Source organism: Anser cygnoides, chromosome Z (assembly GCF_040182565.1).
Source record: "Anser cygnoides isolate HZ-2024a breed goose chromosome Z, Taihu_goose_T2T_genome, whole genome shotgun sequence".
Lineage (NCBI taxonomy): Eukaryota > Metazoa > Chordata > Aves > Anseriformes > Anatidae > Anser > Anser cygnoides.
Genome location: NC_089912.1, coordinates 81,760,113 through 81,788,062, shown reverse-complemented (window position 1 = coordinate 81,788,062; position 27,950 = coordinate 81,760,113). Strand labels below are relative to the sequence as shown.

The window sequence follows — 27,950 nt, the reverse complement described above, 5'->3', positions numbered from 1 at the left end:
CCCTGCTCCCATTTGCGGCCCAAGCCCTGTTTCAAAGTGTGGAAAGGATGCCACAGATATATATCCCAGAGGAGTCACTTTAGGACTTCCTCTAACCAGGATGGTGAAGCTGTGCCTTCACAGCAAGCAGCTCCTCAGCAGGACAGTGGATGGAAAAGGCTGATGCTCACTGATGTTTTGCACAGCGCCCTGCCACCACCTCCCTGCAGCACCCCAAGATCTGAGATGCAAAAAGTTGCAGCAGCTGCCAGGGCTCTGCAAGGCTCGCAGCTCCAGGGAGGCCCCTGAGGCCACAACAAACTTCACCTGGTCTGTTGCTGTGAGTGGAAACAGCCCTGCCTCTTGAACAGAACAATCCTATTAAAATTTCACAAACAGAATAATCCCGGTTCTGCCAAAACAAAACAAAAAGTTGAACACTTTCTTTCCATCGGAAAATCCAGTGCTTCCCTGTGCCTGATTTTGCTCAGCCCAGAAATATCACCGACACACACACATAGACACACAAAGAAAAGTCCCCTTACCAAAAAGAGGCTCTGGCTTGTGGGAAGCAGTGTTCACAGCACAGGCATAGGCCACGGCACCACCCCAGTTCACCCCTGCCTTCGTCTTCCTCGGGTCCTGCAGGGGGATGGGGTGGGATGGGGCTGTGCCGGGGGGAAGCATCTCCTGCAGAGCCCTGGGGTGCACCGCTGGTGTGTGAAGGACACTTTGAAGTGCTGATCACTGCCCAGCAGCTGCTGCTGCCAAAGCTGAGTACCAGCTTAAGGAATTAAGCAGAAGTGCATTTTATAAGCACTGCTTCCTTTCTGCCCTGCGAACCCTCCTGCAGAGCAGGGGCCACACGCTGTGCTGGTGTGGATGACCCCACTCTGTGGCCATGGCAGCTGGGACCATTACACATCCCAGGACTTAGATTAACCCTCTCTGCTAGCAAGCCTGTAAAAGCCCAACTCTTTTTTCCTCTGTGCGTCTGCTGTCCTGACTTGCTTTTTAGGGAAGCAGCAGATTCGGGACCTGTATAGACCCTCTGACACTGCCCTCAGCCCAGCGCTCCGCTAGCAGATTACACTGCATGGCTTGTTCCCTAACACCGTCTGCAGAGGAGGGAAGCTACACAAACACAAAAGGAGGCAGGCTGTTTTCTCTGCCCTGGCTCAGGACTCACATCTGTGGCAGCCTGGAAATAGTACCATGTGCTCGCCTGTCAGTCCCAAGTGAGATGAAGCGATGCAGCGTGCGGCTGAGTTCCTATCGCCTGAGTTTTCAGCCCTGGGGGGTGCATGTTGCCATTTGTCACACGTTGTCTCGGATCCCACCATAATGCCTGTGGACATTTGAGGCTCAGCAATTTTCTTGATTTGTGCATGAATGCACAGGAATGCAACTCCAGAAATCATTTACCAGATGAAATGTAGCACTTGCCTTTCCCCTTATCTTTAAAGGAGCAGTGCCAGAATACTATACTCCCCAGGGTTTGACCGGGTCTAATAAAATGGAGGAAAAGTCACCATAACTTTGCCTTCCAGATTTAATCTACCTTTTATCACTGAAATGTTTCAAAGGATGATTGCTTTTTTCCGGAGCTACCAGAATTTTTATTGTACTTCTGAGCTTGGTGAAAAAGCTATTGCATTTTCAGTTGAACCAGCAGCATTATGCAGTTTTGTTACCCAACTCAGCCTCCACAAAGAGCTTTACTTGGATTTGACATCTGCCATGAGTCATCTGACAGCTAGAGCAGGCACATAATAATTTCTGTAATGGGTACCTGCACAGAGCAACCTGGGTCTAGAACTACCTTAGGGAAACATGCTACAACCTAACATTGCCACCAAAGGTCTGTTAGGACAAACACGATGGAGGAGATGAGTGGGTCCACAGGCCAGCTCAGGAGCGGGAGGGTTGGGCTGGAGAAGTTCACAGGACACCTGTTTCTCCTGCCAAGGCAGGCAAAAAACTTTTCACAGCACCCCAACAGCAAACTAGAGACCCATAGTGAAGGAGAAAAGCAACAACCATATTATGCCATAAGAAGAAAGCAAGAGAGAAAAAAACTTCAGCAATTTCTTGCTGGAGCCAAGATGTTTTTTGAGTGATATCCCAAAGTTAGACTCAAGCCAGAGTGATCCTAAATCTGTGTGTGTTCACCCCAGGGAACGGCAGGGTCAGGAAATTAATGATCCAAGCATTCTTTTACCTAATGGAGGAGTTCCTGCCTTCCTTGCAGCTGATACTCATTGCTGACTTTGGCTCTGCAGCAAGAGATAGGACCCGAGGGACACTTTGAAGCATCCCTGCATTTTATATGCATTCAGAATTTTTTTTCTATCTTTGTACCCTAAATTAAAATGTGCTCTGCTCAAGATTTGGGCTAGTATGGACTGCTCTTAGGCACAGACAGATCTATTTGCTTTGTATAAATGATGACTGGATTTCAGCAACGGATTTCATGAAATTCATTAGTCAATTGTTCTCTCAGGAGGACAGCTTTCTCGAGATGGAATATTTCTCAAACTTCATCCTAGTTTCAAATTCACAATGTCATTTAACTTAGCAGAATTGTACTTTTCTCTTTTTCTTTCTTTCTTTCTTTCTTTCTTTCTTTCTTTCTTTCTTTCTTTCTTTCTTTCTTTCTTTCTTTCTTTCTTTCTTTCTTTCTTTCTTTCTTCTTCCTTCCTTCCTTCCTTCCTTCCTTCCTTCCTTCCTTCCTTCCTTCCTTCCTTCCTTCCTTCCTTCCTTCCTTCCTTCCTTCCTTCCTTCCTTCCTTCCTTCCTTCCTTCCTTCCTTCCTTTCTTTTTTTCTTTTCTTTCTTTCTTTCTTTCTTTCTTTCTTTCTTTCTTTCTTTCTTTCTTTCTTTCTTTCTTTCTTTCTTTCTTTCTTTCTTTCTTTCTTTCTTTCTTTCTTTCTTTCTTTCTTTCTTTCTTTCTTTCTTTCTTTCTTTCTTTCTTTCTTTCTTTCTTTCTTTCTTTCTTTCTTTCTTTCTTTCTTTCTTTCTTTCTTTCTTTCTTTCTTTCTTTCTTTCTTTCTTTCTTTCCTTCCTTCCTTCCTTCCTTCCTTCCTTCCTTCCTTCCTTCCTTCCTTCCTTCCTTCCTTCCTTCCTTCCTTCCTTCCTTCCTTCCTTTTTCTTCCTTCCTTCCTTTCTCTCTTTCTTTCTCCCTTTCTTTCTCCCTTTCTCTCTTTCTCTCTTTCTTTATTTTTCTTTCTCCCTTTCTCTCTTTCTCCTTCTCTTTCTTTCTTTCTTTCTTTTTCTTTCTTTCTTTCTTTCCTTCTCTCTCTCTCTTTCTCTCTTTTCTTTTCTTTTCTTTTCTTTTCTTTTCTTTTCTTTTCTTTTCTTTTCTTTTCTTTTCTTTTCTTTTCTTTTCTTTTCTTTTCTTTTCTTTTCTTTTCTTTTCTTTTCTTTTCTTTTCTTTTCTTTTCTTTTCTTTTCTTTTCTTTTCTTTTCTTTTCTTTTCTTTTCTTTTCTTTTCTTTTCTTTTCTTTTCTTTTCTTCTCTTCTCTTCTCTTCTCTTCTCTTCTCTTCTCTTCTCTTCTCTTCTCTTCTCTTCTCTTCTCTTCTCTTCTCTTCTCTTCTCTTCTCTTCTCTTCTCTTCTCTTTCTCTTTCTCTTTATTTTTCTTTTCTTCTCTTTCTCTTTATTTTTTTCTCCCTTTCTCCCTTTCTCTCTTTCTCATTCTTCCTTCCTTCCTTCCTTCCTTCCTTCCTTCCTTCCTTCCTTCCTTCCTTCCTTCCTTCCTTCCTTCCTTCCTTCCTTCCTTCCTTCCTTCCTTCCTTCCTTCCTTCCTTCCTTCCTTCCTTCCCTCCTTCCTTTCTTCCTCCTTCCTTTCTTCCTTCCTTCCTCCCTTTTCCTTCCTTTTCTTTTTTCTTTTTACCACCAAGCTGAAGAAAAGAGCAGGTTCTTCATTTCTGTTTTGCAAACAAATTTGTGAAGCGGTTTTGGCAGAGATTGGGGGAAGTTTTAGCTGCTCTTCAAATGTATGCCTTGCTGATTAACTTGTGATTTATAGCACAGGAGCTGGGTATGTGTTCTCCCTCATAACTCAGAGATTCTTGGTCCAGCAGCATCTGATACTGGCTGCTGCACGGGTAGGAAACAGGACGAGCTGAACCACATGCCAGGTCTAATAAAGCTATATTTATTTTTTGAGAAACTTGTGACCACCAGTGGAAATCTTCAGCCTTTGGATGTACCTCCTGACAACAAAACCTGGCACAGACAGTGAGTATGGATTCCTCTGTAAAGTAAACTGCCCTATTGCTTTGTTTTTGCCAGGCAGAGGCTTAATTTGGGACGTGGCAGTTATTGTACACACACAGATACCCTCTTACTGTGGTCAAACCATTTGGGAACAGATGAAGAGTCCCTGATTTCCACACATGGTGTTCTATTCCCATCTTTGCAGACAGCGATTGCACTTTGGTGTTTCTAACCATGCCATGGACAGCCCAATTAGATGAGTTGTTTTTACTGATACAGAGCACTGCTGGGGACTCAAAAATAAGTTAGTCCTTAAAGCATTTCTTGATTTGTTGCTTTTCCTGCAGACAATGCTGTGACAACTCTGTTTCACTGAGTAAGGGCAGTTTTACAGCCCTGTTTCATGTGTTCACTAATGATCTGGGTGATGGGGCAGTGTGTACCCTCAGCAAGTTTGCAGATGACACAAAGCTGGAAGGAGTGGCCGATAGGCCAGTAAGTCCACAGTGATTCCAGTGCCCTTGGAAGCAGTGCCCTTGCTGCCAAGAAGGCTATCAGTATTCTTGTCTGCATTAAACAAAGTATTGCCTGCAGGTCAAGAGAGGTGATCTTTCCACTCAGCACCGGTGAGGCTGCTCCTGCAGTGCTATGTCCAGTGCTGGGCACCCTGTGAAAGAGAGACCTGGACATACTGGAGAGAATGTGGCAAAGATGATACCAAGATGGTGGAGGGACTGACGGGAACACCTCGCGTGTGAGGAAGGCTGAGAGAGCTGGGGCTGCTCAGCCTGGGGAAGAGAAGGCTCAAGGGATCTCAATGTAAGTACCCAAAGAGGGTGCAAAGAAAACAGAGCCAGGTTCTTTCCAGTGGTTCCCAGTGATGGGATGAGGCAATGGGCGCAGACGGGAACACAGGAGGTTCCTTCTGAACACACTTCTGTGCTGTGTGGGTGGTGGAGCACTGGCACGGGTTGCCCAGAGAGGCTGTGGAGTCTCCTCCTTGGGGATCTTCAAAAGGCACATGGTCCTGGGCACCCTGCTTGCTTGGGCAGGGGTTGGACCAGAGGTCTTCCAGAGGTCCCTGCCAGCCTCAGCTGCCCTGCCGTTCTGTGATCCCACCCTCTTTCTAGCACTGGCATTCAGCAGCCCCCTCGGTGGCACATGCTGGCATGTCTCAGCTCTCCCATGTAGTTTCCTCAGTGCTCTCCTGCACAGATGTGAACCACAACACCTTAGTGAGCATCATAGCAGCTCCCTCTGACTGCTGACTGTCCTTCTCAGCCCATGCGTGTGTTCACAGCGGTCAGGCACAGGTGTCTTGGTACATGTTGAAAACTAGAACAGCATCACAGAGGGTGGAGATGGGAAGTATTTAAAAACAAACCGCTGAAGTTAGACAGAGGATTAAACAAATGCAAATACCAGGTCCTGAATGCTTTCCCTTAGTGGGCTGTGGGAATGATCAGCAGAGAAGGAAGGCATAGCTGACCTTTCTAGGAAGATGGCCTCCTCCCATGAAATGTTCTGCCTGCCAGGTGGGGCCAGAGGGTCAGTGCCCCTCTGAGGGTACCTGGGTCGCCAGCATGACCACAGCGAGTGGACTTGGGTACAGCCCCCATCAGCTAGTAAGAGAGATCAGCAGTGAATCAAAACTGGAGGGAATGTCAGGGCTTTCTGCCTTTGCCCTCTGTTTCCTCAAATTGTTCTGTGAACTGGTGTGTGTGCAAAGAGCAGTGCAAGCTGGAATGCCAGATACAGATTTCCCAGCCCCTCACGAGGACAGGATGGTCGAGAAGCAGGAAAGCAGCAAAGCACGAGCCTGGTGCTCCCTTTCCAACCAGCAGCACTCCATGAAAGGAGCGGGATGCAATGCAGCCATGTTCATGCTTCCTTATCTGGTGCTCGATGGCCAGGGCAGCAGCACTCCACGTTATGTACGTGCTTGGAAATGCTGACAGCAAATCCACTGCTTTGAACTTTTAATGACATGAAGTCACCTTGGCCAGATTCCTGTCTCTGATGGGAGCTAAAAGCAGATGCCTAGGAGAGAGGATAAAAACATAGCAAGTATAGGAAAATACTTCTGTCACTATACACATCCATCTCCTGGAACGCTGCAGTGCAAAGACTTCCTAAGCTGGGCTTCGTCTTCAACACTGAGTTTAACTGATCTCACTGTACCTTCCTTTTTTAGATCGGTACAACTACTTACTTAATCTATTTATATTTCTGAAATCCAGATTATTTTAGGGCAAGGAGTTCCAAATCTAGTTCTTTTTTTTTTTTTTTTCTTCTGGTGTGAAAAAGGTCTTCCTCCATTTGCCCTAATCCTGCTGCCTGATCACTATCATTCTTGTGCCATGTGTATAAGGCAGCCCGCGTTCACCTTCTCCATTCAATTTGTGATACACACCAGCCACATCTTCTGGAATACCCGTGTTTCCAGGCTGAATCATTTTCACCCACAGCATCCCTTGTGTGCACAGGCCGTGCAAACCGCAGTCACTCTTGGCACCAGTTGCTGCAGGAGGTGTGTGGAGCCGTGACGCTGCTGCCCGCTGCCTGGACCCTGCTCTGCAGGCACAGTTCAGGAACCTACTCTGCACCCTCCAAGGAAAGCACAGGGTGCCTTTTCTTTGCTGCTTTTTTAGTCTTCCAGGTCTTGATGGAAACTAGCGAAAGCCAGGCAATCAGCAAAAAATATACACCACCACCTGCACCAAGAAAATCCGACAGTAACAAAACCCCACCAAACCAAAACAAAACAAAAGCAACCCCTAAAACAAACTAAGAAGAATATAGAAAAAAATATCGTTTTTTTCCCTGTTTTCTTATTTTTTAATCTTCTGTAAATTATGTTTGCCTGGCAGCTCCCATGAAAGGACAACACCCTGCGTTTGGTGCTGAGTGCCCCAGGCAGTCTAGAAAGTGAGGTGCATCCAGTGCTCCATCTTACTTCTTTCTCCCTTTGTTCCCTGCAGGGTGCTGGGTTTTAATCCTTTGCCCTCTTACCACTTATTTATTTCATTATGGATGGATTTCTTTCACTCAGCTGCAGCCTTTGCCCCATGCTGAAGCAGGTCATGCGGGGCTACTGGGTTTCTCCACAACCCGAGCCTACCTAGTCATGAAGGACTGGTTGTATTCTCTTTAATTTGCTGTGGATTACAAGAGTTTTGCTCTTCCTATTGTAATCCATGGCTGAAGACTGATACATGAGCAGATGTAGTTGAAATTTCTAGACCCTATCAGCTATTCTCCCAGTGTTAAAAACTGGAAGCATAAAGTTACAGTGGAGGTGGCATCATTCCGGGACAACTCCAATCTTTCAGGTAAGAAACATCAGCTTAGTTTTTGTAAAGTTGTTCTCGCTTGCCTTGTATTTTGGTTTTGTTTTGTTTTGTTTTGTTTTATTTTATTTTATTTTATTTTATTTTATTTTATTTTATTTTATTTTATTTTATTTTATTTTATTTTATTTTATTTTATTTTATTTTTTATTTTTATTTTATTTTATTTTATATTTATTTTTGTTTTGTTTTTAATTGTAGTATCAGTTAGGAAAAATGTCACCCCAAGGGCTCAGTTTTAAGTCCAGGATTTTATGCCTTCACTCAAGAAGGAAGATAGTCTTTTGGAAGCACTTCCAACCTTTTCTTGATACCTGAAAAGGGGCTGTACATTTCTCTTAAAGTTGACCTGCAGACAAAGAAAATTATATGTTTTTTGTTTGTTTGTTTGTTTGGTGTTGCCTACTTCATCCTCTTATTAAGTAAGTCCCAAAACACTTGTTTGCGTGGGGTTTGAAGATCACTTTCTGGTACTCTCAAGTTTTGGATGTATCAATGATAATAAGCTTTTGTTATTGTTGTTGTTGTTGCTGTTGTTGTTGTTTTCTTTCTTTTTTTCTTTTTTTTTTTTTTCCTTTCTGCAGAGATTTCCTTGGGAAACTAGAATTTGTGCAGTCATTCACATTTCAAAAGTCAGAAATGTGCAGTAGGAAATCATCCCTTCCAGTTGTTTTACAGATGTTTGCTAAATAGCACAAAACATAGTTCCCCTGCTATCTAGCTGAAATTCCTTCCCCTCCAATTATTAGAGTTTCACTTACTTTGTAATTTGGATTTCACCAGTAGGCATCCAACACATGTTTAGATATATTCCACAAATACAGGTAAATACAGAAAAAAAAAACTTATTCCTATCAAAATAAATAATATGAAGTATTATTGAATATGAAGTATACGAAATATTACATAGATATTTTTCTGTGCTATAAAATTCAAAGTCAACTTTGTAAGATAGAAAAAAACACATGTGTAATGATTTAGAATACTTATATTTGTATTTCTATTTCTATACACATGGAATTTAAATAAGTACGTACCAATTTTTCCTCACAATTTTCATTGAGAAGGCATATAGTTTGTTAAAAGTGTGTAGTTCTTGTGTAGTAAACAGGAGTTAATCCATGTTTAGGTCTGTCCAACACAGCATATGCTGCATAAACTCACTAAGGGGAAGATTAAAAAAAAAAAAGGTAGAATTCAGGTTTGCGATTTTTTTCATAAAGGGAAATTTTTGTTTTGAAGGGTACAAAGCAGCAACAGATTGCTTAAAACAGACAAGCAAAGCAAAATGTTACAATTTTCAAGGTTTTCTAAACTAGTCCTAAAAAAAAAAAAATCCAGGGTCACTGGCATTTTTGTTTGTTTGTCCTGATCAGCTAAACATTTTGTTTGATATCCTCAAGATTTTTTATTAAGCAGGATTCCATGACTCTATTGTTTGTGAAAAAACTTCAGAGAGTCATAGAATATTCATGTTCGAAGGGACCCACAAGGCTCATCGAGTCCAACTCCTGGGTCCCCAAAGGACCACCCCAAAATCAGATCATGTGTCTGAGAGCGTTATCCAAATGCTTCTTGAATTCACTTGGTTCAGGCTTGGTGCTGTGACCACTGCCCTGGGGAGCCTGTTCCACTGCCCAGCCACCCTCTTGGAAGGTTAGATTTTTAATTCTTCAGCACTTGGAAAACAGTCGCTTTTTAAAATAAAAACATTTCGTTTAAACCAATCCCTCACTGAGAGCATAAGCAGCCACAGAATTATATTCATTTTACTCTGTCGAGCAGTCAATCAATGCCAGGTTTTACTGTTACCTTTCCAAGTAGTAATTGAGCTCTACTGTGAGCATGCATTGCCTTTATTCATGTAATCAAAAAGTACTTTTCTACAGGGGCCCCTTCTCCTTTCACTGCCCTGGTTAGACCAGTGCATTACCCAGGCTGAGATGACTTATTTTAAACACGTCATTTAACCAGCTTAAAAGATTGTTAAAACATAGTCAATTGAGCTACTCCTCAAATCACCCCACTTCCAAATTCAGCAGTAATTGCAACATCCTGTGAACACTTTTTGTATGTGGTTCTGTCTTCCAGAAGGAAGTGGCACTGTCACGCAGTAAAACACTGTTATTAGGTGGTTCATTTCTGCAACAAACTCTGCTCTGAGAGATTGTAACACCTTGAGGAGTTCTTGCTGTTGTGGCAAGATGGGGCACAGCTGGGGCTGTGAACAAGCAGATGCTGGCACTGAGCTGGAGGATTCCAGCCTTAAAATCAGCCCCGCACTCCTTAAAGCTGATGCTCATTGGTGGTAAATGCAAGGAGTGAAATGAGGTGTGGTAAACTCTCAGCCCAGCCACCAGTGGGAACCTCTGGATCTGGATGGAGGTAGTTTTGCTTGCATTTGATTGCAAGTCTCCATAGTTTACCCCTGAACCTCACTCATATGTGTGGACACACACAACCTTCTCTGACCTTGAATAGCCCAGAGAGCATGTGACTGAAGAATCAGGTGTGATTCTGTGTTATACCTACACTCCGCAGGAAGGAAGGAGGGCTTTACAGTCACTGAGCTTCCAACCTGCCATTTTTCATGGCAATTGAACGAAAAAAGAAGTTGCGAAGCTGCGCAGACACAATTTATCCTAAGGACAGACCAATGCTTTCCCATCCCAAATCTTTGCTTTCTGCTGAATGGACGATTCTACAAGGAGAGGCTGTTCCTACTGAAGCTTTCAGACACATTTTTTCTGAGGTACAAGATGCAACACAGTGGTGCTTCTGAACTTCCTACGAAACAGTCACTTTATTGAAAAAAAGAATATCATAAGGTAGAAAATTTACATTTCATATAGTTCAACTCTTCAAAGAAATGTACAAACCATGTGTCATTTGTGGAAGGGATGATGTGGGCTACAAAGTGAGGGCTAGACTGGCCAACTGTTTGAGGGGTGTTCAGCTCATAAAACTTGAGCATTGAGTCCTTCAGTATTCAAATTACCCAGAGAACTGTTACAACACAAGGAGATCAATTGCACAGGACCACACAACATAAAACACTTCCTTACTTTTACATACTATATTGTACACCTGTAGGATTTTTTTCATTTGTTTCGATTTTGTTTACCTGATGTTTCTGATATTTAGCTGTAAAGGATAAGCATCTTGTAAACAATGAGGCTGGATTATGGGGTGGAAAGATGACAGTATGCTCACCTTCTTCCAAAATAGGCTGTTAAAGAAGGTAGATAAGAGGCTAGGCTTTGTCAGGCAGCGATTTCATGGCTTCAAAGCTTTGGGAAATTAGTCATCTTTTTAACTTAAAACTGTTTCACAGTAGCTTTAATATAGAAAAGCCACTCCATGGAGGCATCTTTTCCTTTGAGCTTTTTAAAGTATATATATATATTTACAAACTTTGGATGCTTTCACTTCAAAATCACAGTATTTATTTCTGATTGTTACATTTAACAAGACTATGAATGAGAAGGGAAGTATTTCCTTACACTCTAAGTGCTGTATAAGTGCAGTATTTTATTTAACTTGTTTCCACACCTCGTCTTGTTAGACCATCTCTGTGAATCTTCTGCATATTACATGCAAAATCTGGCTTACTCAGATGTCAATGGAAGTGCTGGGAAGATTCCTAGGGAATTCCTAGGGACTTCTGGGAAGGCTGCAGATGAGCATAAAAAGTCAAAATGTTTCCACTAAAAGCAGCAGCCTCAGCCTACCTTTTACTGACACAGCAAATAGGTTTTGTATTGAGAATCACATGATCTCTGAAAAGGTTCAGTATAATTTTCTAAAACAATGTATGTAGAAAAAAAACTCCTTAATTTCACTATTTCATTTAATTTTAACATTAAATTATGTTCTTGGGCAAATAGGATTGGTTACTTGAATCAGCACTGAACTATCATTTCCAAACAGTGAAAAGATAGAAGAAAGGAAGTAACATCAGGGGAACTTATTTCAAAACACAAACATTACACAGTAAACAAGGTCACAGTGCAAATTGTGGTTCTGCCATGGCCTCACTAAATGAGTTCTGAAGTCTTAAAATCTCTGTGTAACAACATCCCCATCTGCATAATAGTAACAATGTCTCCTCACTTCAGAAAAGTGTTGTAAAGACTATTTAGTAAGATGCTTGCTCAGGGATCAGAAAATACTAAGCATTAGGCATTATAAATTACATGGTAATTTATCTTTAAATGCAGTAAAGCCTGCATAAGTGCTTTGTAGGAAACCCTCACTGTGTGCTTTTGAAGTTAATTTTGAATAAGGTTATCTATGTAAGAGCATTACATAATAAAAATCAGTCATAGCTTAGCATCTCCTTTTTAAGCTATTACTTATTAGCTTTGCTAAACATGACATTGAGTATTAAGAAATACAAGAAATCCAACATGTCAGGTAGTTGTCTCTACATTTCACAGGAAATGTACATACTTTTCATACAGAAGAAAGAAAAAATAAAAAAATTTATAAGAATTACTCTTTGCTACTTGCTTTCTGAGCTTTGGTAAGAGAATTTGTGCAGAAATCTCTCTGCAGTTGAACACTGTGTTGGAAACTGGTGATAGAAACTGAAGGAATTTTTCCTTCCTACAGCTCCAGCTCAGTGAACACTGAGCAGGGGTCCATGTCCCTTCTCATTAAGAAAACATTTAAGCATGTGATTAACTTGCAGAATGTGTTTTAGTGCCAAATGGACATGGATAAATGCTGTCTTGGAAAAGGAACATAAATAGACGTCATTCCTCAGAGTCTCTTAGACATCTTGTTTGGATTCATGTAACACCTCAGCCAAACCTCAGCCTGCCAGTGGTGACCAATCTCATGCCACTGATCACTGCAATGCTCTGCCCCTTCCGCATTACACGACTATTTCACAATAAATGTAAAAGCATCTAAAAAGCTCCCCCTTTTTCCCAAGCCCTTATGAGATATAGTTGATTTGGAGTCATCCCACAGTTCTCTGAGATCTCATTTAAATAAATGCTGTCCAGAAAGAGCACGTGCTATCTTGTAAGAGGAGATTTCTGATTTCACTGGTGTTGAATACTCCCATCACTTCTGGCTTCTGGCATGAAGCTCTTCCTTGGCTGAAGCAGATAGTTCTTAGGTGCTCTGTGAACTCTGGGCATCATATTTCTTAAAACTGTGGTTATGAAAAGATTCCCTGCAATGAAATGGATCCAGAAATAAAATTTGCAAATTAAAAAAATCCAGGAAATACCTGCACCGTGAAAAGGAGCAGCTTCCCAATCACCAGCTGAAACATGTTACATGTTTGCAGGCCAGAAGCTTAGTCCTTCTTCCCCTCCCACCCCACACTGGACACAGTGGATTTGTGAACAAGCATATATTCTTCAGTAAAGAGCAGAAATAAAGACTCTTCTGTCTCAGTCATGGGACTAGACTGGATTATGTTATCTGGAAGTGAAAGAATCATTCTTACTTCATGCTGGCTAACACCACAAGGTGCCATACATTCAAAATATACATGTTCTTATCTGGCTTCAAGTGTTTAAGAAATGGTTAAGATACACTTGATCAGGTTGAAGGGGAAGTCTTTTGTCACCGTGCATTAAAATGACATCAGTCCCTAATCCATGATGGAAGTGCTTGAGAAACACAATACTACATTCTGCTCCAGTGGAAGTCAGCAGACTTCTTTCATCAAGTATGAATTTGACAGTGTGTATTATGGCCTGTTTTTTGCTGCTGGTAAACCTGCCTTTCCTCCTGAAAAAAAAAAAAAAAGGCATATTTTTGTATAGCTGCAACAGAAAGTCCTGCCCTGTCTGTACCTTGTACTGTGGACTTTCACTACAGCATTGTACAGCTCTGGGATCTTCCTCTCAATCATGGGCCTAAGGTTCTCCTTCAGCTTCCCGTAGTTCTTTTTGAGTTCTTGTTGATATTCCCGCTGGTCAGCAGTTATAAGGCGCTTGTTCTTATCCACTGCTTCACCACACCTAGACAAAAGGAAAGAAAAGAAGGTATGACATGTATCACCTAGTTCTGCTAAACTCATTAACTTTGCATTAGGTAATCTGAATAGGCCAGTTGCTGGCTCCTCCAGGCCAGCCATTCCTGTGATATCTGGTCAAGTTGAAAGTGATAAAGGACAAGTAAGAAATCTCTGTCCAAGTACACAAACTGAAGTAATATTTTTAAGGAAATTAGAAACGCATGAGAGAGCTAATAAAAATAAAAACAAAACAACAAACAATAATAATACAAAATAAATGTAATGGTTGCAGAATACTGAGTAACTGGCCAACTTACTGTCAACACATGCAGCTACGGTATCTGACAGTAGTATTATATGCACAAGGCTCATTCTGATTTTATTCAGAGTTGTCCTTCAGCAATTGTGCTTTGTCTGGACTAAAAGGATAAGTATCTTGCTACATGAGTATGCTTATTAAAATTTACAAGCATATCTCAAAGCAAAGGCCGTATGTGTCTACCACTACCAACGTGTCCTGAGAGGGTCAAACATTTTCTTATATAAATATATATAAGAAATATTTATACATTTATATTCCTATATATAAATATCTTCTAATAAAATCAAAGCATTAGTCTTAAGTGCTCAATTTCCCTAAAATATCAGAAGATAAAACAAATTTAAGCTCTTATTTTCTACATAATTCTTTTGAAGTGTTAAAATTTACTCTCATTTGGGATGCAAAACCCACCAAAGCACTGACCATGAAGCAGAGACAAGTTCTGCACCAAGTGTCTGAAGCGTGAGCTGTCAGGATTTGTGGTTCTAGTTTGCATAATTAATTACACAGTCATATTACTGTTGCATTATTGCCATTACTGACACTATTGATGCAATTCAATATTTCAGTTTTGTTTTACTGACCTCATTATAAATTCTTTGAAGCATAACCTCAGCTTGTTGTGATGTCGATAAAGTTTGGGGTCTGCTGGAATTTCAGCCAGGAACACTTGTGCTACCTCTAGCGGTCCCTTGTAGGAATAACAAAGGAAAATATCAGAAAAACATCTGCTTAGACTGAAAACAGACCACATGTTTGGTTATTTTGTTTGTTATTTCATGTGTAGAATTATGAAAGAAAATAAAACCATGCACAGTCATGAGAACAGGACGTTTTTGCTTGTTTTTTCCCTATTTTATTTTTGTTAGAGTTTTTGCCTATTGTATTTTATCCTCTCCTCCTTTTATTTCTCCTCCAGGCCCACAAAGAAGAGAAAGAACAAATTCTAGTCAATAAAGAAGATCTGGGGTAGCTGTACCACCAAATCTGGTTACATGAGAGAAACACAGTTCCTTATGCTTGGTATTACAAAGACCTCAAGGGAGTTAGATAAGCCCAGGGCAGAAAGGTGCCACTCTCCAAAGCTCAAAACTGCATCTTACTTCATACTGGAGGCTTTGGCTGATGAAGAATCTGGAGAAACCAAGTGTATTTAGGCTTTCAGCAAAGAAACCAAGTCCTGTGAAAAGGCAAATAATGCCGACTTCCATTCTTTCCTTTCAGGTTTATTTATTTATTTATTTTTACTGGGCATATTTATGTTATTATAGCCACATCTCAGCTTTCTTTTTGAGCACCCATGTATTCGGCTTCATGTATTTTCTGTGAACTGTCAGTTTGTGATGATCCCACAGCAGAGTTATTATTATATTAATTCCCTGAGGACGCATCTGGAGTGAACAAAATGGCTGAGATGGCTAGTGTGTTAGAAATAGAAAATCCTTGGATGAATCCACAAGGCTTATGTGAGTATCTGCACCTACAACCAACACAGCTCTTCAACAAGCACTTTTGCCAGGAGAAACACTCCCACCTCTGCTTGACTTCACCTCTACTTGACACAACCACATAGCAAACCTGATGAAGGAACTGTGCTGAGAACTACTTGAGTAATAAAAGAGAAGATTGCCTCCTTTCATTTTTCTTTTTTATTTTTATTTTTAATTTTTTATCCCTCTGCCAGAGAAATCCTCTGCATCTGTATTGGTTTGAAAAGAAGGAACTGTGGACACGAAGGGAGCATGGAAGACCATTCTTGTCAACAGAGACATGTTATGTCAGTTTAGAGCATTTCCTAGACCTGACACCCATACCTCAGCTGATCTAATCCATGTTAGAGGCTCTGTGACCTGAGAACCAAGCTCTCATGAGATGTATCTAGCACTTCTTATATCACCTGGGGTGGCAATATCACAGAAACACAATGTCTAAGCATTTTAGTGTTTCTGCTTTCAACCAGGACTTGGAAAGTGTATGCACGTGCACAAACCTGCAAATGAATGGAGGATAAACTATTTATGCTCCCTAAATCTATGAGCAGAAAGTCCTAATGACTGTACAGAATACAAGAACTATGTATCAAGGGATAAAGTTTAAATGCACATTGTGACTAAATGTGTCTGACTAAATGTACTTGTCCCAGTGCAAGAGATTATTGCGGAAAAAGTGCAGAGCATTATGCAGGAAATATTCATCTGGCTTATTTTGATCCCTTACCTGATTTACAGTGGCTCCAACTGAGCCCTGCAAAACCATTTGTAACATTTTGGCATCTGGTGGCTCTTGGTTTGTGGCTGCAGTTAGTTCCTGTGTTTTTTTCCTCATATCTTCAATAGCAACTTCAATTGGTGTTAAAATAAACTAGTGGAAATGGAAGAGATTCTTCATTACTTGAACTATATACACAGTTGAACCATTCTAAATCTGGCAATAAAACTACCATCAATCCATGTTAGAGTAGTAGTTGTGAAGTCCAGGAAGACTGTTCTTTCTAAATGCCGTCTTGATAAATGCTCCATCTGATCCACAACTCTTTGACGTCTTACCTTGCAAGAGTAGGATTTGGATCAGACTCCCTGTTTGTACATACTCATTATTATCCTAAGTTACTGATTTTATGTCTTAAAGAGTTTTCCACTTCCTACTGCTAAGAAAGTTTCCTTGCCTCTATAGCAGCTCTGAGCCCAATTTAACTCTTTAACTGTGCTTTATCAGCTGAAGTACAGCCATAAACAGAGCTCCACGTATCCTCCAGCACAGCAACTCAGAGGTCAAAAGAAGGATGTATATCCTCCATCCTCTCTGTTTCACCGTAAGTATTCATCTTGCATTTCTCTACCTATTCTATGCCATTCCAATTTATGAGAGTAATGTCTGAAAAATTCAGCTTTCTTTTCTTCTGTCAAGCAAAGAATTTGAAAATCTCCCCCTCTCCCTACCCTCTGCCCAGAGACTCCTTCAGCCCCCGAGAAAGTAGATCTGTCTTCAAAACCCAATTACCTCTTCTTTTTGGATAATATTTATTCTAGTTTTGATGTAGGGGAAAGCATGCATTGTTGTCAAGATGGTGTTCCTCTTGTATTGCTCGCTAAGCTCTCCTCTAGGGCGCCCATCCATGGTGAAAGGCGTAGTGTACATGAACCGACAGAGGTTGAAGTTCTTCTCAAAGTAAGTTACCCTGTCCTTCATCTCATACTCATCAAAATACGGCTCCACAAAAGTAATCTGTATGTATGCCTGAGAGAAGAGGAATACAATGAAAAGAGTAAAGGAATGGTACATATGAAATATCCCATAGTTCACACTTGGCTAAGCATGGTCTGGAACTGCACAGAGCTGCAAATCCTTCAGAGCTCCTTCTTTTCTCCAGAGCTGACAAAACTTATCTCTGGAGAGGGCACAGCATAACTCCAGGAATCAGAGCAAGAGCAGGGACTGGAGATCAGAGCTTCAACTTTCCATCTGCTGTGACTAGCTACCAAACCAAGCCTTTCACATAAGCTTTTATGGAATCATAGAATATACCAAGTTGGAAGGAACCCACAAGGACCATTGAGTCCAACTCCTGGGTCCCCAGAGGATCACCCAAATGTCAGACCATGTGTCTGACAGTGTTATCCAAATGCTTTTTGAACTCCATCAGACTCAGTGCCATGACCACTGCCCTGGGGAGCCTGTCCCAGTGCCTGACCACTCTCTGGGTGCAGAACCTTTCCCTAACACCCAGCCTGACCCTCCCCTGTCCCAGCTCCATGCCGTTCCCTCGGGTCCTGTCGCTGTCCCCAGAGAGCAGAGCTCAGCGCCTGCCCCTCCGCTCCCCTCGTGAGGGAGCTGCAGGCCGCCATGAGGCCTCCCCTCAGCCTGCTCTGCTCTGGGCTGAGCAAACCAAGGGGCCTCAGCTGCTCCTCATACCTCTTGTCCTCTAAACTCTTCACCATCTTCACAGCACTCTTTTGGATGCTCTCTAATAGTTTTATGTCCTTTTTGTATTGTGGTGTCCAAAACTGCACAAAGTACTTGAGGTGAGGCCACACCAATGCAGAGAAAAGCAGGACAATCCCTTTGCTTGACTGGCTACCTTGATGCACCCCAGGATATGGTTGACTCTCTTGGCTTTAAGGACCTCCCTAGTCACACAGGTATAGCTGTAGTGTTTTTTTTTTTTTTTTTTTTTTTTTTTTGTGCTTTGTTGTTTGAATATAAAAGCTTCAAGGAAGGAGATCCCTCTCTCTCCCTTTCTCTTCTGTGATGAAGTACTCAACTAAGTAGTACTTTCCCTACCTTATTAGGATCCAGCTTGCTTTTGTCTACAGGAGCGGAGTCTTTAATCACTTCCACAGCATCCTCCCCAAAACACTGGCCATAAAATCCCTGGAAAAGAAACAGAATTATTCCAGAGTGTTTTAAGTCCTTAATACAAAGCTATTGACCTAAGTGTCTCTAGGGAAAAGGAGCAACTATGACTATTTCTGGGCTCTGTACAGTAAACACACTGCTTCATGAACAACAGCTGGCCAGGCTCAGGCACCTTATTGACAAAGCTCAGTGTGAGCTGCTCACAAAAATGTAAAGCTCCAGCTAAAAAGAGAAGAAGAGAACATTGCAGTTTGAAGAAAAAGTTGAAAAGGTACCAAAGCAAATATTGGGCCTGTTTAGATCAAATCATTCAACATATCATGAATCTTCCCATTAGCGACATGGCCTCAAGGTACTGAGAATGGATCACTTTCATCATTTTGCCGTAAAAAGGCTATAAAAGAAAGGATATATACAAAGGGAATAATCTATGGTATAGATCAGATTGTGATTGATTTCTGTATATCAGTAATAATATTAGAGTTGTGCACATTCATTAGAAAGTATGACATAGCATAGGAGATTATATTATCACAACATTTTTTTCTTTACCTCTAATCTGTGAGAAATCTCTGGAAGTTTGGTAATTGCAGGCTCCTTATAAACAAATTCCTGTTCATCTAAGTCCCCAAATTTAGATCCATAGAAACCAACACGGAAGTAAGTTCCAAACATTCGCTTTTGACCCTAAATGATGCAGAAAAAGAGGAAAATTACAATTACTTTTTATTCAATGGCAACATAGAATACTTTGAATGCCTTTTTTTTTTTTCAATTTGATGTACTGAAAACAACTGAAAACCTACTAATCCTACATCTTCCCATAATTCAGAGTCATATTTAGTTTTATGTGTTTTCAATGCCAATGAATTAGAAGCACATGTTCATGAAAGCAAGCATAGAGGTGAAGGGCAGATTTGACTGAAACCTAACTTAAAATTTAGGCTGACCATGAAGTGACTTTTACAAAACAAAATAATATATTCATATGTTTTTTTAATTCCATCAAACTTGACAAAATTCAAATTTGGCAATGAGCAACGGTTGGTAAGAACTTGAAACTGACTAGACTCAGTAGTAAAATGCTTCTGGAGGTAGAGAAATTAGGGGGCAGCACGCATGTTGAGAATTCAGCCAGGCATTTGTCTTTCTTCTATTTGTGCATTGAAAATACTAGCTAATGGACAAGAAGGTTGTTTTTCTTAAGTCGATGTGGCCAGGTTGAATCAGGCAATTTCTTCTTCTAGGTCTGTTCAGATGTTCTTCTGTAACTCTAAAACAGTTTTAGATTCATTTCTTCTTTTTCTTACAGGGAGAATAGAGCCTGTTTCACTGTAGAGTGTACTTCAGAGGTAAGACAAAGCAGATGGTAGCTGTTATTACAAAAAGGAAATGAATCTAGTTCATACCAGTTTTCATTTTATTATCACCAGTCATAAACAAACAGTGCAACCCAGTAACCTGTCTTGCTAGTGCTGCCTTGCCTTACAAGTACCTTATTAATAATGCTGTCAAAGGCCTTCTGTAGCTTGCTGTGTGTCAAGGTAAGCTTTCTGAAGTCTCGATGTGCTTCCAGTATAGGGATGACAATTTTGTACACCTCATTCACAGTTTCATACAATCCTCCCTTGGGAAAAAAAAGGGAAAAAAAGAAAAAAACATAGAAGAAAAGAAATGAGTCCTCAGGCACTCTGAAAAGGAACTGGATCTATACCAATGGACAGGCTGAAAAGGGTATTTATGGGACTTCAATCTGTTATGTAATTTGTTTTAGCTTTCTAAAATCCAATAATACTAGAAGAGTAGTTCTTAAAGTAGCTCTAAACCAAAAACTGGATCAAATTTGGATCTCTGATCTGCTGAGCTCTCAGCCCCAAATTCCTGTGTGAAGAACGTGGTTTCTGGTTATGGACCAGAACAGTTAGAGTTCTAGGTGAGAAGAAGGGAATGGATTTGTTTTGTGTGTATAGCTTTATTGAGACCAATGAGCAACAAAATCTGCATCTGCAATAAAGGAACCCAAATGATTTCTTCAGAGATGCTAAATAATGCTCTTTACCACTGCAGCAATGCAATGAGCTAGTTGAGTATTAACATCGTGACTCTCTACATAGTAAGGGTAGATTTTTAGGTCAGTGGTTATACTCTGTGTGAAAGCATAGCAGTAACTCTCACATCTTTCATAAAATCTGTATTTTAAGCAGGCCCTTTTTTTTTAAGATGTACCATCCCATGAAAATATCAGCCAGAAAGTCAATCACTTTCTGTTCATGCTGCCTGTAGTCCCCACAGTAGAGGTGGGTATGTGGCTGAGCTAGGCTACTTGTAAAGTGTGTTATGTGGAGCTGTTTGAGACAAGGCTGGGTCAACCACAAGATGCATCCCTTCCTTTGTTATCTGCAGTGGGGCAGATCTGTGGAGCCTGGCTGAGCAGTAAGCCTGCCATTCCTTGTGTGCAGGAAAACAAGCTGGCATAGCCCCTCTACATCTCCCCATGCTTTTGGCCCTCACTCACCGTGCTGAAGAGTTCTGCTGCTTGTTCCAGTAGCCCTACCAGACCACTTTCTGAAAAATACCTCCCAGAACATATACCATCTTCGTCTGGAGACAAAACATCATCTGAAACAGCAGATTCCTCCAGCACATTAGATGAAATGTTCTAAAATAAATCAGAGTAGAAAAATCAGGATCCAAGAGCAATAGTCTACAGTAAAGACCCAGGCAGAAACAGTTTCAACATATTTATATGACAGGAAGAAGAATGAGATGGAAGTGCAGCCAGGGGGTAAATAGTTAAATCTTATTTAGAAGCAAATGGAACATCATAAATCTTCACAGATGACAGATCAGGAGATTTTTAGAAGAATCCTAAACTTTCTCGCCTCAGGTTTAAAAGGCAAACTCCTGTAGATCACTAACTGACCTTCCTCTGGTAGCTGGATTTCCCTGGATCTGCAATGCACAGAATCTCCTATGCTGCAGCGGTCACTAGCAGCCATACCCTTTCAGTTTCTTTTACCTCAGAGGTGAAAAAAATTCAGGCTGTACATCAGGTCTCCTGTGAGCTGTTTGAATAAGCTGAATTTTCAAGTTGTTAATTTTACAACTTCTGCAAACAAAGAAGTAGAACATATACGATATTATTCTAAGAACTATAATACTGGAATGTTCCTTCTTGGCTCAGCCTCTACCCTGTTACACCTTGATCCTAAACAATTTACTCATTTTTTTGTTAAAGTTACTGATCTTATCGTGTGTTTAAATAAAACTAAGTAAATTATGCAGTGTTAGTCACTCTTTTGAGATTCTAGACCACAAAGTAACAAGTCCACAGCTCTTCAGGATCCCTTTGGATTAATGACACTGGGTAGAACCAACATAAAAAATATTAGAATATATAGAACTACATGTAAATGCACATTAAAATATGTGCAAATACAATATGGAACTAGCATATGTGACTTTCGAGAGCAGCAATAATCCTAGGGTTCAATTTGTTAGTAATTAAAAGAAGTTAACTTGGTGTCATGGTGTCTCACTTCAGCAGAACTGACAACGGCAATCTATCTGAGTGCAGGATAAATGCCAGTTGGCTAGCTATCTGACTCCTGAAAGACATCTTTATAAAACTGCAGAGACACTGAGGGCTGTTACTATTGATCAGATTTCAGATAAGGAATTGGCATCACATATCATTAGCAACACAGGACTTTTCCCTGTGGATTTTGTAGCTGTATTTATTCCTCCACAGGTGAAATTTACTCCAGCCATGCTGCCATTACCGTGTCTAGTCTGAACACCATGTCAGCTCCACTGCAAGGGTGAGCACAAAGCTCAGGACAGCATCTGCAGGAGTTAAGAATGTGTCTGAATTTCAGCCAGAGGGAAAACTGCAGCACCTTTTAGCGTTCCAATGCCTGCCATTTTTGACCTACCAATTTCATGTCATGGAAGACAGTGACATAAACCACAGTTGGCATACCTGGCACATATCTAGGGAAACTCATACAACACGTTACAGTTCAATTCCTGGCTTTCTGTAGCAGTAGCCGTTAAGACTGTTTTCAGAGAGTGGCATGCAGCTTTTGAGGGCTTTCTTGTTTTGTTTTCTTTAGCAATGGGAAAAGTGTCCAGAGAAGTGATTTATTTGTGAGAGAAAACCAAGAAAATCACAGACATTAATTATCTCTTCTTTGGCTCTAAATCTGTAATAACTTATGTCAGACATGTATTTCCATGTTTTACAATCCACATGTTCTAATAGGAGGCCACCCTCCATGACATATTTCTGGTGCTAGTATGATGTTTTGCAAAGTGGACATACCTCATTCACCTTTAACCTTGATCTACCTTCCATATGGAAGAATTTTGTAAGTCACTATATGATAAAGGCAATACATAAGTTATGTCATATATTATTTGCAATTATTTTGGACCTCATGGACCTATTTTTCTTTAAGGAAAAGTGACACTTTTGTGAACTCAAGAGGCTTGACAGTGATCATCGGCCCTTATCCCCATGTTAGGAAGGAAGACTGCAACTTAGATCCCTAAAACAGCATAGCTGAATTAGCCTGACACCAGGCCCAGGCTAATTAGCCATGTGTCTCAGCAGGTAGATGTACACATACTAGGACCTTGTCTGTGGTAATATAAAGTGACTTTATAGTTAGTCCACATGTAGTTCATGGTTTCCTTAAGTCCTCCTCATCACTTGTAAGGGTGATTTATTGCAAACACAAATTGCTAATCTCCAGGGATAGTTTTATGATTGCAGAGATGGGAGCATATACAGTTTTGCCTGGCACAGTATAAGGACAAGTGTTATATCACTGACAACCAGTTGTCTGGATGTTAATGGAGTTGTCACAAGAGACCTATGTCAACTCGTTTAATTCTTTGCTACATCACTTTACTCTTTTATGCATATATACGTATATAAAAAGATAACACTTCTGCTCATTCAGAACAATAGTTTTTATACACATTAATTCTCTCAATTCCACAACTGAATACATATCACCAATACTAGTTAATTCCATATTCAAGCTAAATGGAGAAATGGATACAGAAAGAATCAGTGGGTGAGATCTGGAACTCCAGGTAAAGCTGGGACACTTTGAGTAGTGTTATTCTTTTTTTAAAGAGGTCATCTGAACAAGGTAATCACAGGTGCTACAAAACACAAACCTGTTTGTAAAGAACGGGAGCTCCTCTCTTGAAAAGCTTTGTAAAAATGCGAAGTGCTATTATAGTTAATTATTGTCATTGAGCAAACTGAGGTTTAAAATTATGCTGTCAGATGAAGAGTTTTGTAATTGGGTTTCTGGTCATTAAGGCATTTAATTCCCGCTCCCCTATGGAGCAACTGTTCCTTTAGCAAATGTAGTTACATAAGCATTTTGACAAAGGAGACTGATTTGTCTAAGATACTCTTAACTCCTAAGTTTTAACTTCTCTAGTGCCTTGTAGAATAGACTTTAGTTCTCTAAAATAACTGGAACCATACTCATTCATCTGATCAGTCTGGGAGGAAGGAAAGAAGGAATTGCATTAAGGTCAACTGCGCAAGATTACAAGTGTTCATGGTAGACTGGGAGCAGAAAGACCTTGGAAAAGGAATGCAGATTTCATCTACATGCAGACGATAATCATATAAAACAAGTAGGGAGGAAAGAAGAAAATAGAAATAATTATTGTAAGTTACAAGTCAGGAATGCAAAACTGATATGGGATGCAAAAGAATAAGGGATGCAGAAGTGTAAATCCATGGCCAGAATATTATCCAGTAAGAAGTATATACAGGTAACTACCAGTGTACTAATTGTAAAGGAATTCTAATAATGCTAGTCCATTGCCTGATTGCTAAGGTGGAATTGTGAATACTATTCCCCAACATATTTAACTCAATGCAAAATGCCATGTGGTTCAATAATATTCACATTTACTATTCTGAAGGGAAAAAGCAAATGTGTTGTGATTATATCAAGGGATGATGAATGTACCAACTACTAGTGTTAGCCATTTCAAAATCACCTGGATCATAAAATGTGCCCCTCAACTCTTCGAATGAACTAAGCAAAAGGGTATTCATGCAGCTAGTACTGAGTTGCTGTATGTTTTGGAAAACTGGAGAAGTTCCAGAGGAGGAAATGTCTTTTGGGGACTACATTTTTAAAAAAGCGAACAGGATAAGCAGCCATTGGTAGGTTTATCAGGCTACATTCCAGACAAAATAGCGGAAATTCTGATACAAACTTTTACTAAGGAAAAAAAATCAGAGATTGTAATTAATCTGAATCAACACAGACTATAGAAACTCAGGTTCTACTTTTAAAGAGATTATAATCTGACAAAGGCAATAATGCCCAAACAACAGATGTCTATCCAACATCTGAGTTAGTACTGCACAACATTTCTATTAATTGCTTAGAACGATTCCAAAGCATTGCAGCAAATGCTACAAATGAAAAATAGTCTTAGATAGATCTTCACATGTCTTAGACAATAATCACAAATGAATAATCTACACATGGGGATATTTTTAGGGTACAGTCATTTCTGGTTTTTAATTATGTGTGGAAAAAAAAGTGATAAACTCACTAAGTTGGCACAAAAATTAGTTCAGGTAAGGATAACTAAAACTGCATAATCTGACAAACTATGTACAAATAAATAGTTGCATTTCACAATGTCTAAGTGACAATAAAGAATGACTTCCTTATCCATGAGATGTAGAAAAGAAGTGTGTAAGAAAACAAATAAACAAACAAAAACCACAAAAATTCTTTGGAAAAGATCAATGTATCACTGAGAAATGAGCTCAACAAGGCCAAAACAACCAGTGGAGTCTTTGAAGATAAAACTGAGAGATGGTACTTCACAGGGTTAGAGAATTTATGGGACACTTTTACTGCTTATAGACTAATATGATTATGCCATTCACTACTCAGAAGGATGTTGGTTAGTAACTAGAGGACTGTCAAAGAATTGGAGAACATATCTAAAAGAACACAGTAACTCCAGTTACCTAGCTTATCCGAAAGAAGGTTGAAAGATTCATCTCTAGTTATTAAGAAACAACCCTAGGAAAAGATATATGATAATAGAAGGGTTCTATTTGGCAAACGTGAGATTACAGCATCCAAAGGATGCAAAGAGAAAATAGAGACAGAGAGATACTACAGTACCAGTTTTCATCAGTGAGTGTAATAAATCTTAAGCACAACCTATCAAAAGCATTGATGGATTCACTGTAACTTTTCCTTTCCATACATGCACTCTTACTCTGCTTTAACACAGGAAGAAATACACACACCATGACAGATCATCCCAGCCTTATACTGTCAGAACTTTGGATCCTCTCCTTACCTGAAAGCTGACACTGCCCACTGGGAGATAGCTATGATCTTCAAGCATGCTGAGGTACTCAGCCACCAGTGCTGCAGCATGGACAAGACACATGGCTGCTTCTGTGTAGCACTTCCTCTTGGTGTGCTTCTCTGCCATATTCTGCAGCCAAGTCAGTCTCAAGTCAGGCGATGTCTGGTATCCTTTAGCAATTCTAACAACACGAGGAAGAAAGGAGATATGACTGATCTCTTCTTCTCAAATAACAGAAAGGACCCCTATAGTTCCAGGGTAAATGGAAGCGGACACCTGTTTCTTTATTCCGTGAATATGATTCACTGAGCACTGGGCAAATGAAATAACTAGGGAAGAGGAACGAGGACAGAGAGAGATTATGAGGAGAGTAAAATTCCTGAATCCTGGACCCTTCGGTGATCATTAGTCCCTGACTCCTGTCCTTGCCCAGGCCCATGTCCACCAGCCACCTCCCACGGCTCCACTGCAACACTGTCCATCCTGCCTGGGCCCCCTGAGAGAGGTCAGCTGTGCTGAAGTAGCAGTGTACATGCAGAACAGCCATTGGCTTTGTCCACAGATTGTCCCTAACATACACAGCTCTTGTGCTCACCTCACTGCAGAATTTCCTCAGTAACAACTGTAAGTGGATTCACCTGTACATGAGATCCATGAGCATCTCTGGATCTTCCTGAAATTCCCTCATTTTCACCGTATCTGACAGGATGCTGTTCAGATTACACAGCAGCTCCTCTACCTGCAGTAATATAAAGATCAACATGAATTTCTCACGCATTTTTTTTCCCTTCTAGAAAAACACCAGCATCTTCACCAAATGATAAGTTATTCCCATTTAGTTCCTCTTAGCCAAGGAAATGACAGGATGCTGAATTGCTACTAGGTATGTTTTTCCAGCTCTACTCAATGCAGCAAACACTGCTGACATAGTAAATCTTATACATACATTTTAATGAATCAAAATGAGTTGGACCCCTGTGATCAGTTTAATTCTGAATGGAAAAAAATAAACAAAGCAAAACAGCACAAACCTACCTGCTAATTCAGTTCATCTTTAGTTGAACTGTGATCTGATAACAAAGCAGGTGTTTTTGTAAGTCTTCAACACAAACTAAGTTATTTTAAGAATTTCAGCAAAGCACCTGGAACTTGTCTGAAATGTTTTTCATTATTGCTACTCCTGCCTTATAAACTGGGAGATAAGCTTTCATAGTGCTACTTGTCTGAAAATATAATTAATCAGATTCCTTCTTGGGAAACTCTTACAGTGTACAATTCCTGCTGGAGTCTAGGAAAAAAATGTGCACAAAGCTAAGAGATAACTCTTCTCTAACGTGATTCCAATGGAAATTTCCAAGAGTTTATTCTACAAAATTACATCCTCCACTTTTGTCCTGCTTATTATTGCATAAGAGATAAGCTCAGGCAATAACTCCTGCATCCTTATTTTCATTACTGTGGAAGACGAAGATTATAGGTCTTGCTCCAAGCACATTGCTATGTGAAAGCTCTGATATAAAGCCACAGATATCACAAAAGATTTGACCTGAAGGGGAAATGGCGTTGCCTGCATATCCACATCTTCTTCTGCATAGGCCAGGATGGTTCGTAAGGAACGTCGAAGGAATTCCTCATTAAATTCGGGTGATTTGCCAACCAAAGAAGCTAGTGACATGGTCACCTGCATCTTCACTCTTGCAAAATTCTTTCAGAAGAAAAAAACAAAAACAAGAGAATGATGGCTACACCACACCATGCATATCAGTTCACATATCTCTGTCTCCTAAATAAACCAAACACACTTTTCCCTGCCCACACTGAGTGGATAAAATCACTGCTCAGGCAAGTAAGAATCAGCAAACCCTGACTCTGATGTGTCCATGCTTTGGGGCAAGAATGTGCCTTGGAATACATATGCTTGCTTCAGACAGGGGGAAAGTCAGAAGCCCTTTTCTTTTCCCCTCTGGACAGGTCAGCAGGTACATAAGTCACGCCATCCACAGAGAAGGAGAGGCAGCAGGACTATGTAAGCATTCTGGAAACAAGTCTAGGAAGCAAAAGGCCTCTGAGGGCTTCACATGGTAATGTACCATGCCTTGCTGGTTAACTGTCTCAGAGGCATATTCTGCTCCTGCAAAGCCAACACTTTTCACATATTCAAAGCTTTAAAAGTAAAAACTAGAAAAAATACTAGAAAAATACTGTGTAAAATCAGATGCAATCTAAAATGCTAATGAATGTCCTTACAGGCTAGGACATTAGGAATCTACAAGCATAAAATAAGCATTTTGCTCTGTATGCATGGGTACAGTCAGAGCCTAGATTACTGTTCCCAACACAAAAGGGCAAGTGGAAAATTCAC

The 27,950-nt window shown here is 40.4% G+C and overlaps 1 protein-coding gene across 5 annotated transcripts in view; it reads right to left on the bottom strand.

Moving 5' to 3' along the window:
- Positions 1-10,320: 10,320 nt before the first annotated feature.
- The window catches only part of DOCK8 (dedicator of cytokinesis 8), a 95,484-nt gene continuing 77,854 nt past the window's right edge, over positions 10,321-27,950 (bottom strand). For all 5 annotated transcript variants that reach the window (XM_048051712.2, XM_048051710.2, XM_048051709.2 and 2 more), the window contains 12 exons: positions 27,135-27,293; positions 26,227-26,327; positions 25,577-25,769; positions 20,721-20,864; positions 19,701-19,832; positions 18,758-18,892; positions 18,131-18,220; positions 16,850-17,086; positions 16,067-16,210; positions 14,434-14,540; positions 13,364-13,531; positions 10,321-12,732 (listed from right to left, as the gene is read on the bottom strand). In XM_048051712.2, coding sequence (XP_047907669.1) covers positions 12,672-12,732; positions 13,364-13,531; positions 14,434-14,540; positions 16,067-16,210; positions 16,850-17,086; positions 18,131-18,220; positions 18,758-18,892; positions 19,701-19,832; positions 20,721-20,864; positions 25,577-25,769; positions 26,227-26,327; positions 27,135-27,293 — 1,671 coding nt within the window. In that variant the 3' untranslated portion in view covers positions 10,321-12,671. The remainder of the gene's footprint in view (positions 12,733-13,363; positions 13,532-14,433; positions 14,541-16,066; positions 16,211-16,849; positions 17,087-18,130; positions 18,221-18,757; positions 18,893-19,700; positions 19,833-20,720; positions 20,865-25,576; positions 25,770-26,226; positions 26,328-27,134; positions 27,294-27,950) is intronic.